The sequence below is a fragment of the Amblyomma americanum genome, chromosome 1 (assembly GCF_052857255.1).
Source record: "Amblyomma americanum isolate KBUSLIRL-KWMA chromosome 1, ASM5285725v1, whole genome shotgun sequence".
Lineage (NCBI taxonomy): Eukaryota > Metazoa > Arthropoda > Arachnida > Ixodida > Ixodidae > Amblyomma > Amblyomma americanum.
The window spans coordinates 330317715-330332181 of record NC_135497.1 but is presented as its reverse complement, the minus strand read 5'-3'; the positions used below and the strand labels follow the sequence as shown (position 1 = coordinate 330332181).

The following is a 14467-nucleotide window of genomic DNA, read 5'->3' as shown; positions in this document are numbered from 1 at the left end:
ATGCGTAATGATGAGGTGGCAGAATTCAGAGCCGATCCCTTTCATCATAAGCGTATTTTTTTCACCGTTAGGGACGCGTCGGATTTGGTAAAGTAAACCTTCCTGAAGCTTTGGAGCTGAATACCTCTGTGGGCCGCTTCGGCAGCCTTTGTCGTTGCCCAAAACACCATAGTGTGCTCTGATCAGTGTTGTAGGCGTTACCGAAAAAAAAAGTAACTAAATACGTTACTCGTTACACTCAGAAAAAAGGAAGGTGTTACCACCCTACGTTACCTACAAAAAAAACGTAACGCGTTACCGTTACCGTTACCGAAAAAAGTACGGCACGTTACTTTGCCGTTACTTCATGGCCATAAATTAAAATTTGTGCGTCTTCGCCTTAATAACTCACGATAACAATTTTATAAAGCTTTCACATGAAAGTTCTAGCCCAAACAACAATTTCACAGAAAATCCTGATTTAACGAGAATACATTGAACAAATGTGCAGGAGCTTAGAAATGTTACAGTGCCCTAAAGTTGCCTGTAGAGTTGTATGGGATGGCTTCTAACCCTGTGCGACATGGTGAAGCTATTTCTGAATGTGACATTAAACACAAATTGACACTTCATCATCAATTTTAATTTCGCAAAAAAAAACATCGCTGAACTCTCAACAAATTTACATGAATTCTGAAAAATGTGATACTCCGAAATGCTGGGCATGCTTCCACTCTTTAGAGAATTGTGTGTGTGAGTTTTTTGGGAAGGGGAGGTAGGTGAAGGCAAGTGTGTGAATGCGTGTTCGTGCACGTGTTTCGTGCTTTATGGCTATTCTGTCTTTCTTTTTTAGTGGGGTGCGTTGTCGAGGGCAGGTGCTTATGGCATGCATGCGAGCGGCAACAAGGGTCGTCGAGAGCACCTCTACATTTTGTTTGTTTGCAACATCACTTTAGGTGATTTGCTCTTGTTTTTCTAAATAAGGGGCGGAGTGGGGGACAACTGGAATTAAAAGTAACTAGTAACGTGACACCTTACGCTACCGAAAAATGTTAACGTAAGTACGTTACCCGTTACACTTCGGAAATGGTAACGGGTACGTTACTTTGTTACCGAAAAAAGTAACGCGTTACCGCCAACACTGGCTCTGATATACATTGGAACAGCATAGAGTGGCCTGCAACCCTGGCTAAGTGATGTATGTATTGCGGGGAACGCTGCTTCCCCCCATTCGAACGTCGTGGTCTGTATTTAGTGAGCGCGTTATTGGACGCTGTCCTCTATAGCTACACGCGGCGCTTTCGGTTCCAGGCAGCGAGGCGTGCTCCTGGCCTCCCACGCCAGGCGCCGGATGGATTTGTCACACGAAAGCGACTCGCACGGGAGGGCCCCATTGCGCAACGCCTCAGTTCTCGGCGCGAGCAAACGCTCGCCGCCGAAGTTGCGTCTCTACCCGAGCCGGTAAATCGGAAGCCTGTCACGTAGCCTTCACCATCCGATGATTCGCTCATGGATGTTTTGCAGCTAGCTGGCCCTCTCTCTGTGTGTTATTTGAATGACCAACAAATAACAGCTTATAGTGCACACGTGTTCTCGTCCCCCCCATTTTTTTTTCCTTTGAGCACGGACTCGACGGCGGTAAACGGGCGATAACGCAGAAATCCGCGGATTGGGGAGGAATATTCCATCCCAGATCGCCATAGAATCCATTGTCACGAGGGAGTGGCTTGCGAGTGGTTTTCCTAAGCATGGTTGAGAGGTTTTGCAAAGCTGCTTTTAGGTTTGTGAATATCAAACATCGTCCAGCTGTTGGACATAGGGTATACGGGACAGCTTCTTTGGTACCGTACAGCTCTGCCGGTGTGGAGTACACCGTCCGCTGAAGGCGTTAGAACAGCGTTTGCCCTGCAGAGGTCTCATAGTAACCACCTCCTTAGAAGAAGAGCCCTCGGTGAAGATTTGAGTCTCTTGTCAGTATTTTACAACTCTGTAGCTCAGAGCAGCTCGGAGTAGCGCGCAGCCTGTGGCAGGCGTTAATTTATCATTTGTTTATTTACACCTGGTACAAATTGATTTTAGGCGGTAAATGTGTTCAGGGAGAAAAAGATAAAGGCAGCCGTTTCGGTGGCTGGGTGCGAGCAGGACGATCTAGGGGTTGCATGGCTTGGCCATAACCAGAGTTGCTGTGGGTCGCGTCAGTGCAATGAAAGAAGTGCTTCATGGATAGGAGTTAACGCCGGAGCAGCCTATACGCATTCCCTTCTGGGAGGGGATGACGTAGAGTTGTAGGCGCCCGCCTTCTGCCCCAATTCCAAAAGAACAGGATCCCTTTGGGCAGCCCAGACAGACCCGAAGGCTGTTGTTGCGCGCAGCTTTACCGTCTTACTCGCGAGAGATACTCGTTGGAGAACATGCAGTGTATATAACGCAGTGGTCCTTCCAAATAAGCTTTTTGAAAGAGTACTACTGGGCGGCAGTTACTGCCGCATCGTGTTCACGCTCTGTACATGAACATCTGTAACGCTGTAGCAGTTTACCCACGAAGTTTCTTAACCTGAGGTGACCAAGAAAGGCTATCGATCACAGTAACGAGCCACCTCTGGGTTCACTGCGGGTTTTAACCACGAGGTCCTGATAGCTGCTTAGTGCATGTTTCGAAGCATCCCCCACTTCAATCTGCGGTGCGAACTAACGCTAAGAAAGCGGAACAAATGAAAAGAACACTTAAACTTCTCACGACTCTGGCGCTGGATTCGCCACAGCAGACCCATTCTTTCATGGCAACTCCGGCGATTTTTTTATTTAGTCAGTTATGGATGATTTACTATATTGCTGAGGGCTTTCTCGTCAGAGTACAAGACTTCGTTTTTTTTAATAGTTTAACAGTAGTTTTAGCCGGCGAACAGCTTGAATAAAAATTGAAATTCCAGCGTGCTGTCCGAAGGGCTGCTTTGCGTGACGTCAGTGATGACGCCGCTCTTGGCAAGCGAGCTGCATGTGGGGTCTGCCGAGTTACGCCACGAGCGAATCAGCGACGGCACAGCCCGTACGAAGACTGAGCTCAAATCCGCACTTATTTCTCCATGTCTCCGACACTGCGTGTGACGACTGCGTGTAGAGAACTGTACAAATCACTCGCCATTTGCCGACTGCCTGCGCCCGCGAGAAAAGGGACGATGCTCGGAGAGCGTAGCGCGTCGCGCCTTTTCTTTCCGGACTGTGACGGCTAGGCATTCGTTGTCTCGAAACTAAGGGTAATGCTAGTGTTCTGAGCAAGAGACGTGCAGGAAGGGGAAACAGCGTAAAGCCAACCCACATCTTAGGCAGAAAACTGCCAGTGCCTGACGGACACGTGAAACAGTATGGGAAAAGTAATTGCCTTAAGGGTTTGAGGCAGTGCGTTAAAGGGTCACTTTAGCGACTTGAGATCTTTTTAAGAGCGTTAGCTCTTACTCATCACGTTTCGAGATTTCGTGGGGTCTGCTGCCACCCTGAGATCACAGCGCCATCTGTGGCAGCAACTAGAAAACAGCACATCTCGCATTGAGACTTGTAGCACTATCTGCAATAGGATTGTAGAAACAACCAGCCGCGTGTCAATGATGACATCACTGTCCATTATGGCGGATAGAGGTGGATCTATGTTAGTATGACGAAATGGAGACGAAATGGCGGTATAGTTTCCGTTTCTCGAATTGAAGAAGGCGGCCATTAAAATTGGTTGTGCCCGCCCATCCCTTCCCCCCAAAGGAATATCCTATAACGGGAGGAACACAGTCCTGTTACGGGACCGCTATATGTGCATACATTCGTTCCGCTATATATATTCCGGCAACAAGGGGCACCCGTCCGCGGACAGTTGTGTACCATATCTGGCAGGCAAATAAAACCCTATGGGTTGTGGCATAGAAATAAAACCGCAAATAAATAATAGTTAAACATTATATACATGCAATTCTTAATTGAAGTGTTGCCATATTGCACCACAAGCCGAATTCTAGGCCCACCTTGACCTCCTAAACGAAGCAAATTCCGTTTGGGACGTATCTTGAGGGAGTGTAACCCGACAACGGGCGCGTTGTTCTTCACTTTCTTCGTCTAGCAAACTAAACAGCTAACGGTCGTTACTTCAACGTCTTCTAGACGGTGGCGGCCTTTTTGCATATCATTTCGCAACAACGGACACTGTTCTTTATTTTATTTCTATTTCATTGAAGTTTTATTTTTTATTTATCACTGGACACACAAGGCCTCCCTTAACAAAGTCGAACGAACGTTCCTCAGTGGTCGAGGGGTAGCGCGCCCGGCTCGAGCATTTTCAAGTTCAAGGTCAACATAACTTTATTGCCGTCGATGTAGAGGCCCGTCCGCTCCCTCAGTCAGGCCCTAGGGGGCCTCCGAGGGAGAGGAAGCCCCGCAGGGGGACCTCTTCCGCAAAGCGTCCCGTGCCAGGCGGATTGCTCGAACTTGATGCTCCGGAGCCCGGCTCCGGAGAAGAGCATCCCAGGTCTCTTTCTCAGTGATTCTATGAATATCCCTGGAGAATGTCGGCATTTCCAAATGAGATGGTACTGAATGGCTGTTGTCCCGCATTTGGTGCAGAACTTTGGACTATTTCTTTAATGGCCGTGGTGTGTTTGAATTACCCGCGGGAGGTCATGTGGTTGTGGCGTCGTGACCCTCTCGACCAATCCCGATTTTCTCGACGTGCCAGCGCCAACTACGACGCCGGCTTTTCCTCTGAACTGGGCCCTTAACGCTATCGCGTTAAAATATTTGATTCGCACTGAGTCAGGTGTGGTCTCCCAGGCATGCGTAATAGTAGTCGTAGTAGTAGTAGTAGTAGTAGTAGTGGTGGTTCATTAAAGTAATAATAATAAGGAAGGATAAGATTTTTGCTAGCCTCGGAATCTGCCATCGATACTGAAGCACCTGAGCTGGGGCAGCGGAAATAAAGGATAGCAGGCAGAATGGAGAAATGAATTGAAAGAGGTGAGGGGACAGGAAGAGAGGATAGGGGGATAGGTAATATACACAAACTATTTACACAATAAGAAATGTGTACAGGTTGCGCACGTGATTAGTTCATGATGAAGCAAACATGCGCATCCTCAGATACCCGTTTCAGCGCGAGTGAAATTTGTGTAGTTAGCTACAAGTATTTTTGTTCCTGTCCGCTACTAGCAGTAATTTACGTAGTAAAGGTTAGTTAACCAGAATAAAACACCTTCTATCTGCTAAACTTTCCACCCCTCGATTCCTTTTCACAGTTGCCCCGTCAGGAAATAGGCAGCTTAACAGGCATCGTGTATCAGAGCAACGGCGGCACAGGTCCTCAACAGTCTCCTGCAATATCTCCTTCAGAAATATGCTGTGTTTGTTACATGCACTCCGGTGTGAAACGTTCCATGCAAGCACTCGCTCTTGAAGTCGGGGGCTAGTTCAGGGGCTAAACAGCATTGGTCCACTTTTCGCGAGTTAAATGTCGGTTTTCGAAGGCGCTTCCGTCGTCTTTTTCGAGGGATTTGTGTACATATCCAACAGCAGAATAGTCACCACCACCACCTCAGGGACCAAAAGATACAAACTGCGAGCAAACAGCTCAACCCTACTGCACCTGAACGCATGAGACCAGTTCGCTACCGGGCCGCCGACCCTCTGCTCTCTCCTAAGGTCCCCACATCAGCTGATCTAGGGATACTCCAGGCCAGGCTGCGACAAGTGTGACGTCATCATACACAGCTTTAGCCGCAAAAATCGCGTTTGACAGCAGGAAACGGGAGGATAGGGTCCTATCCTTAATATTATTTTGCCAGAGAAGTAGGCTGTTCTCAGCCTTGTCATTTGGTACGCAAGATGTTCATGTTCAGTATTTTTGGAGAAAAATTTTGATAGAGAAATTATATATATATATATATATATATATATATATATATATATATATATATATATATATATATATATATATATATATATATATATATATAGGAATAACGCTGATAGCGAGAGAGCGAATAAATGCTAGCCTCCTGTTGGGAGGTCAGCGGATTGTTACAGTGAAATCTTAAAACATATGAAACAAATCCGTTCATAAACTATTTTTTATTAATTGACCGCAGCGGTGGCCTAATGGTTTGAGCATCAGCCCCGCATGAGGGAGGTGCGCGGTTCGATCCCCAGTGCCATCGGATACCCACCGGGGATACAAGCCGAGGGTACAGGCTGTACCCTGCCTGGTGCTCGAGTTATTTAGGGTCAAATGCTTGGGAAATTGGTCTTTGACCCCACCTTGAGTAGAAGAAAAAACCTTGTGCCATGGCGCTCTTTGGCCACAGATGCCCTGCGCCATAAAAATCTGTCGTCATCATCATCATCTCTTCCGTTAAAGAAATGTTTTTGTCCAGAACTGCGGCGTACGCACATCGAGAAGAACCTGCCATGCAAATTTTATTCACGCCTGTCAACTTCGAAAAACCGTCTGAGGTACCGATTAAGAATCAGTGGATCATCCAAAAATGCGGAGATGCCTCCGAACTCTTCAATACAAGGCTCGCTGCTTAATCACCACCTGTCAGCTGCCATACGTACTTCATCCTCAGGTTGCTGCACATATGATTTTTTTCTCCAGCGGCTCTGCTATGGAAGAACAGCTACTTACCGGCTCCGTTGTCTTTTGTTACGCTGAACATTTTCTTTAGGAACCGTCCACGTTGTGGGAGCACGCCAAGAACGTCACGTCTTCACGTTTTCAGTAGTGGGCCGTTTCAAAATTTGATTACCACTGTTTGCAAGCGAGTCTGCCAACCTGAATCATAGACGGAATAGAGGGGAGTGACTGCCCATTTATTCTGTGTGCACAACATCAAGATGATTGGGCTTTATCATTGCTCTCGTCAATGAAATAAAATGCGTCCATTGCAGCCATAAATACAAGTGTGTTATCCTTTATACATGCCGGTCAACCGAGATAAGGAGAAGGAATTGGAGCGCTATTGATTTCCTGATTTCTTCTTCATTTCTTCGATTTGAATCTGCACAGCTTGATGCCGCTGATAACTGATGCCACATCATGCAGGCCCATCTCCTCCTACCCCTCCCACGGTTGGTTTTGCGTTGCACGGGTTGGTACCCGTGAGAAGGTTGCTTTAGAACTTAGGAGGGTAGATGTGTAGGCCAGTTGGTGAGACATGAAGGAGCTAGACACCGCAGCGGACACGGGACAGAGAAAGAAGACGACACAGGGCCCTGTGTCGTCTTCTGTCTCTGTCCCGTGTCCGCTGCGGTGTCTAGCTCCTTCGTTGCTTTAGAAGTTTCCGATTCGATCTTCGCTTCATCCTTACCTGCATTTTTTGCATGTAATACCTGCTATGTTAATCCTTAGAAATATAACAATTTGCCATTCCACTGTGTTTACTTTTACTCAGTGGTTATGATGCTCAGCTCCTAACCTGAAAGACAAGGGTTCGATCCTTGCCGCAGCGATCGCATTTCAGTGGAGGCAAAATGATAAATGTCTGCACTGTGCGATGTCAGTGCACGGTAAAGAACCGCAGGTAGTCAAAATTATCCTTCACTTTTATGTTTTGCCTCCTAGAGAAAAAAGCTAATAAATTCTTGGCTAAATTTTCTTTCCTGTCCCGCAGTGATGCTTCTCGCCGCTTCTTCTTCTTTGTCCTGAAAAGAAAAGAAAAAGACCGGGCTCCAACAGCAGCGGATTTTGTTTTCTTCTTTCCTATTATAATTATTCTGATATATCACCCAAAGCACAAGAATTAGCTTGGCTCCAGTTTACCCTCTTCTTTGAGCTCTCCTCACTGAACCCTGGCCAATTCCTCGTCGTGGGTATGTGTCATGTTCATAAGGCGACAACAACAACCGAATTGTAGTAGACCCGATTGCCCCACCCGAGACCATGTGACTGTTGTTGCAGCAACAGCAACAAGGGTACGTATTGCTCAATGTGTTTCTTTTTAATTCTTTTCCTCAGCCCATCTATTCTACTCATTCTCTGTAGGGGTCGAGGTTATCGTGCTCTCTTGTGACTGGCTTCAACCTCGATGCAGATAAACGCGCCAGAAGGCGGCGCCAGAGGCAGCGGGTATCCGGCACTTCACCATGGAAGCGAGGGGCTTCCATGAGATTCTGTACACGACACCTCGCCTCAGGCCCAACAATCCGATGGGGTACTTATGCAACGAAGCACGTGCGAATATTGCGTTTGTGCTTGGAAGCGAGTGAACTGCGCGGTGGTCTGTGCACGCAGGTCACCCTTGACCGTCACGTACCTGATGGGCGTTCTTGTGTTCCTGGCACTGATGACGCTCTTTGCCTTCGTATTCTCCTACGTTGTCTACAAGGAAGGAGCAGGTACGGAAATATATTGGCGCCCGTCCCAAGTTGTGCGATACCTTGTTGCAATACAGACTGCAAGCACACATGCGTGGAAAGTGCGAACAGGGGGGAGTGAGGGGCACGTAGGGGTCACCTACGCACGCTGTGCTCATTTGCTGAGTTCAGTGCTCCAAGGACCACCATACAGAAGTGGAATTTTAAAATACGTCAGGCACGAATTTCTCCAAGGTAGCAGGTGCTGTCGCTGTAACAATGTAATTTTGTAGGCCTTCACCTGTCTCTCTTACGTGTTATGGTGCGCGTACGATGCCATAAAGCAAACTTAATGACATTTTTCTGCACTCAGATAGCCTTGTTGGAAGTGGCATAAATGGCTCTAGAAGAGAACGTAAGTATAGTTGCGCGCAGCGATTTGCAGTGCTGTACGCGTGACACGTCTTTTTTCTGGACCTCCTAGCCATCATATACCGGGTCTGCAACGACACCTACTGCAGAAACGCTGGTAAGTGTTTCGATTCATTAATTCCAGCTGGGAAACAGCAAGAAATCATACCTGCATATGTGGACGGTAGGAGCCGTATACGGATGCACAAACTATGGGGAAGCGCCTCCATTCTTTTTGTGCGGAATCGGCTCCGCTTACCCATAGCCAACTAACAGATGTTTCTTCTATAGTACTCTGTCCGGTACCTCGTCTGGTACCGGTGAGGGCCCCAAAAAGAAAACTTAAAAACAGCGGAGACGGGTTGGGCGAGCAAAGGCGGCCGTGACAAGTACCGCATGAACACAACTTGTCAAAATTCTGCAGGCCGCAGGGTTTTCCTCTGAACCGTGCAGCTTGAAGTTAAGGCACACCCGATGTTCCGAATGCACTTCTCCTCACCCCTGCAGACTTCTCGACCTTCAGGGGTGTCGTAGCGCCCGACTGTACTGCCTAGAAGAAGGAAATCTTGTGGACTGATGATTGAAGGCTGGGCATATTACGCCATTTGCGGCTCTGTGAATTGTGCTGGAAAGCGGCAAAGTGGCACTGGAAGCATGTCCTCCGCTCTAACCTGCTTCAAGTGGCCCTGATACTTTTATGATAATAAACGTGACCAACAGCGAAAGACGGATAACCTCGCTGCAAAAATTGTTTGCCATATCTTGCATCTTTGGAAATCAAAGCTTCCATTTTTTCCCCTTAGATCACATATGCATTGCTGTTACGACACGGCAGATAAATTGCAGCTGTTAACTGGATGGGCTAGTTATGCCACCGACGTCAGGTACCGGTGGGCACAGATAGCAGGCCGGGCAAGCCTACAGAGTCGCGCGCCAAGGCGATACGCGCGCTAGAAAAAGAAATATATAAAAGCGGAGAATTCCGAGCACTTCGCAGTGCCGGCAACGACGCGCAGTCCAGCACAGTAGCACTGGCGAGAGTACAGGGAACGCCTAGGAAGCGCTGGAGGGCAGTTTTTCATCGCTTGAAAACAGATCGCGTGCGAAAATTATCGCGATATCAAGGCTGTTTAATCAAACCAGTGCTAAAGTTTAGAAAAACGACAACGCGCCCTAGGAATGTTCGGCTCGTGCACGGCTGTAAGCAGTCGTCTCACACAGATCAGCATATTTTTTTTAAATGCGCCTGATTTGCTAATTAATAAAGGTAAATTAGCGAGTTTGTAATCGTGCAGTTTCGCGCAAAATTTCTATGTAAAGATTTTATATATAGTGTGTTCACAAGTGCCAATTTCAGTTGGTTCCTTCAAAGTAATTTTACCTTTCAAGCTTAAAATAAAGCAAACGACATTTAAAATTACCACGTGACTCCGTGAGTGAAAGAGCTGAGCTGCAGTAAGCCGCAAAGAATAAACAGAGCAGCGGTCAGAGCGATGGATCCGCCATGACCGCAAGCAGTTAACTTTCTTAGAACCGTGGTGCATGCTGCAGCAGGAGCACTACCGCGTTGGCGCCATTTTACGGCATAACACCAAAAACTTCTTGCAGTCTAACGTGGTGACGTCTATGGCAGTTGTAGTAGAAAAACGCGTTATTTCAGAGCAGAAGTCAACTGCTCAAAATAAGCTTCGCCTGCCACACCAGGCCGAGCTGATCTTCGCGAGAAGCCAGCCAGGTATGCCAGGAGAGGACCGGCATTGCTCGAATAGTCGCTGCGGTGCGGAAAGGCCCGAAGGGGCTGCCAAATAAGTCGAAGGAGCCGTACGTGCCGTACGTACGTCAACGTGTGGTACGAGGCGCTGGCTTCAAAACACAGACGTAAAGGACTTTGAACTCCAACAGGGTAAAGATACTTTTTTAATGTATCACGGACAGCAACTGCGGACGTGGATGGACGTCCCTCTTTGCTTTAACAATATCATTAATTAGACGTCACATGATCCGAACTTCCGGCTTATTCGTACTGACGCTGTGGTGCCGTAAAAACAGTTGTATTAACCGACCATATGAAGTGTAGCCACTACAGCCGCGTAGCCGCCGCGGTGGCTCAGTGGTTAGGGCGCTCGGCTGCGGGCCCGAAAGACGCGGGTTCGGTCCCAGTCGCAGCGGTCGAATTTCGATGGAGGCGAAATTCTAGAGGCCCGTGTACTGTGCGATGTCAGTGCACGTTAAAGAACCCCAGGTGGTCGATATTCCCGGAGGCCTTCACTACGGCGTCTCTCATAGCCTGAGTCGCTTTGGGACGTTAAACCCCCATAAACTATAGCCGCGTAACGTGCAATTTTGGCGTGCTTCTGAACCCCATACACCGCAGCTGAAGACAGCCTAAAGGACACCACAGACACCCTAAAAATGTGTAAATGGGCAAAAAAACACGGCGATTACACAATATTGGTAATGTGGACGATGAGCGCTGCCTGGCTTCCGCATGTGCGTCTCTGATCAATTATTTTGATTTTTTTTGCATAAAGCGCAAATTCCATTTATGCGTCTTTCACGAGTGGCTTCTTCCTCGCTAGGCAGAACTTGATTATCTGCATGGCGTCCTTCACGGGGGGCTTCTGCTTGTCCAGCCATCATGAGCGGCGTGAAGCTCGAGAGCCCGCCCCTTGGGGTTCGCACGCGCGTTAAGTTTGCCTTGACCAGTGCCTTTTGGAAACAGAGGAGGCATCTGCATCCCTCATGTGACGTCCCCGCACCTAGTTTCCCAGTGGACCACGCATGTCATGAATTTAGGCCGCAAGACTCAAGAAGCGATGACCGCCAGGAGCGGACACGACGGGAGCTTCTCGCGAATTAAATCAAGCGAACTCGTCGGGGACACAAAATCTGTAATGTGCTTCGTGTCATCCTATACCTGTAGCTGTTTCCGCTCTTTCAAATCCCGCAGCAAAGTACTTGAAACGATTAGCTGGCTGAATAATGAGGATTCTACGAAGTTCTCGTTGACTAGACAGACTCTCGAACAGTCGGCGACAGCGACCGCTTTCGCGAAGGCCCACTGCTCGCGGGAGACGAACTGCTCGGGCTCGCGGCATGAGCGGTGCCAGCACTGCGGGGTGCCCACAGACCATACTAATGCCACGGTTCACTGCGGGCGTCAGCGAGGGCCCTACGACCCTTCCCTACGCGCCCGAGCAGCGGCTGTGCAGGCGCTCCACTGCTTCTCCTGACGTCACAACAGGGTTGCTTTCCAACCGCATAGACCCGCAATCGGGCACGCAAACTCTTCAGCGCCCTCTTTCTCTCCCCTCGCTTGGGGGCAGCGCTGTACTACATGGGCCGGCTGCGGGCTCCCTTGGACATGTGCGACCAGGTGGCCACGTCCCTGTGCCGCGCGACGGCCGGTCGCAACGCTTCCTCCATCAGCCCCGTGCGCATGGTCAAGGGTCACCTGCACCTGCACGGCATCGACATCGACGGTGAGACACCGCGCGGGCGTAGTACATAAGTGCGCTCCGTATGCATACGCGATTCCAAGGTGACCTCTACAACGCAGTCGATTTTGGCAAGAAAGCTAAACGAAATACATGATCTTAACTCAGAGCTTCTCACTCTTTGTAAACAAGCTTGGCTAATCGCTTGGTTCTAGACTTTTGCGTAACGCGTTAAAGGTACCGTTATTTGTAATAAATTAGATTTTGTTCAAATGCATTGATTACCATTTTTAAGGTGTAATGTTCTCTGTAATTCAATTACTTTTTTCAGTAATCGATTACGAGTATTCTGTTGCTTCCTTCTTCATGATGTCCGCGCATGTATGCAAGACCGAGTTTTGTCTGCATCTGACTTAGCGCTTAGCATTTTACATTTCAAGACGACGACACAACGGAGTGACCTGCATCCTTGTCTCCTAATAGTGCGAACAAAATGAAGCGCGGCGCTTTGCGTAGCTTCGAGGTGGTATGCAAGGTCTTCCTATGTTAAAGCAACGCGCTTCCATCCGGTGCGCATATCCACATACTCTTCCGTGTCTCTGCTGATGTGTTCGCAAGCAAATGTGGAAAAAATGCTGAGAAAAACGTCGAAAAACAACTCCAGGTGGAATTACTAACGAATGTACTGCAGCAGACTAGACACTATCAGATTAGCAGATTATAGTAATCGGTTACGCCTCTGTACTTGTCCTGTTACTTTTTATGGACTGTAATTGACCACTAAAATAAGTTACATTTCAGGTAAAGTAATGCCAATTACAATCGGTTACTTGTTTTCTGTAACGTGCACAAGTCTTTTTTGGTTCCTCTGTAATGCGCCGCTATTTCAATGGGAGTGTAAGTGGTTACATCACACCCGGAAAAGCTTTTTGGTCTTCCTCGGCCGAAACGACGTAGTGGGCTAACGCTCCCACATTCGCTTGGATCCAGATTAGAACAACAGTCTACAATAAACGGTCCAATGAACCCATTCTTTTTGCGAGTAAAATGAAACCTAAAGGTACTTTGAAACCCGTTTCCAAGAAGCTTCGCCTAGGAGTAAGAGAGAGAGAGAGTGTGTGTGTGTGCGTGTACGTGCGTGCGTGCGTGCGTGTGTGTGTGTGTGTGTGTGTGTGTGTGTGTGTGTGTGTGTGTGTGTGTGTGTGTGTGTGTGTGTGTGTGTGTGTGTGTGTGTGTGTGTGTGTGTGTGTGTGTGTGTGTGTGTGTGTGTGTGTGTGTGTGTGTGTGTGTGTGTGTGTGTGTGTGTGTGTGTGTGTGTGTGTGTGTGTGTGTGTGTGTGTGCGTGTGTGTGTGTGTGTGTGTGTGTGTTTTCATCGCATCAACATTTTCGCGTTGCTGGTCATGTCCACGTCACTGCCCTGCACGTGGTGCCTGATTATACTTAACTGCATATGCTTACTATTTGCACTAGCACACACCATCCGTCACATGTAACTGGGCCCGCACATGTTCCTGCTTTTGCAGCGATGCTCAAAGAAAAGTACTTCCCCGTCGGGCAGCTCAAGCGGTTCCTCCACATGTGCATCAAGTCGACGCGCAAAAGTGGTAAGTACACGCACGCACGCGCAAAAAGTGACGCCGGGCTCTCGGCCGCCTCGTTTCTTCCGATTCTTTTTTTTTTCCCCTTTTATGCGCTGCGGGAAATGCTTCGCTACCACTCGCCGATTTGCGCCCTTTCACACAGCGGTTGTGACAGAAATTCGCCAGGAAGTAGTTAAAGGGACACTGAGGAGAACCCTATCAAAAATTTTTTGTTAGCAATATCTCATAGTTCGGCATTTCATGGCTTTGTTGACGCTTGTCCGGGAGCGAAAGATGCATTTATTTCAAAGAAATTTGGATTCGAAGCTGAAAAATTTTTTTTCCCGCCGCTCCGATTCAAACTCGGGAACTCTTATGACGACACGGAGAACTCTTATGACGACACAGAACGGAGTGACGTGAAACGTGACGTAAACGCAGACTCCGTGATTTCTGAAGACTAGCGGTGCGGTCTGGCAGCAGCCGAAATGAAAGCTACCGCCGCCGCACGTTGAAGGCATCTATCGGGGGTCGCCACCGTCGCTTCGTTTACGTTTGCAACGGCGTCTTGCCAGCGTTACGATGGATCCCGTTCCTGAACCCGACGACGTAGTTCTCGCAAAAACTCTGGCCTGCATTTCGGCGACCTCAGCCCCACAGAGCGTGCGATGCTTTTGAGGGAGCACGGTTAGGTTAGGCGCCGGCGGGTGGTTTCCCCCTTGCTCAGAGAGCAG

At 48.4% G+C, this 14467-nt stretch overlaps 1 protein-coding gene across 1 annotated transcript in view; it reads left to right on the top strand.

The window, feature by feature from the left end:
* The first annotated feature begins 8082 nt into the window (after positions 1–8082).
* The window catches only part of LOC144120793 (endothelin-converting enzyme homolog), a 33054-nt gene continuing 26669 nt past the window's right edge, over positions 8083–14467 (top strand). Inside the window, exons 1-6 of the mRNA XM_077653502.1 lie at positions 8083–8162; positions 8243–8346; positions 8678–8719; positions 8789–8833; positions 12042–12197; positions 13677–13757. Coding sequence (XP_077509628.1) covers positions 8095–8162; positions 8243–8346; positions 8678–8719; positions 8789–8833; positions 12042–12197; positions 13677–13757 — 496 coding nt within the window. The 5' untranslated portion in view covers positions 8083–8094. The remainder of the gene's footprint in view (positions 8163–8242; positions 8347–8677; positions 8720–8788; positions 8834–12041; positions 12198–13676; positions 13758–14467) is intronic.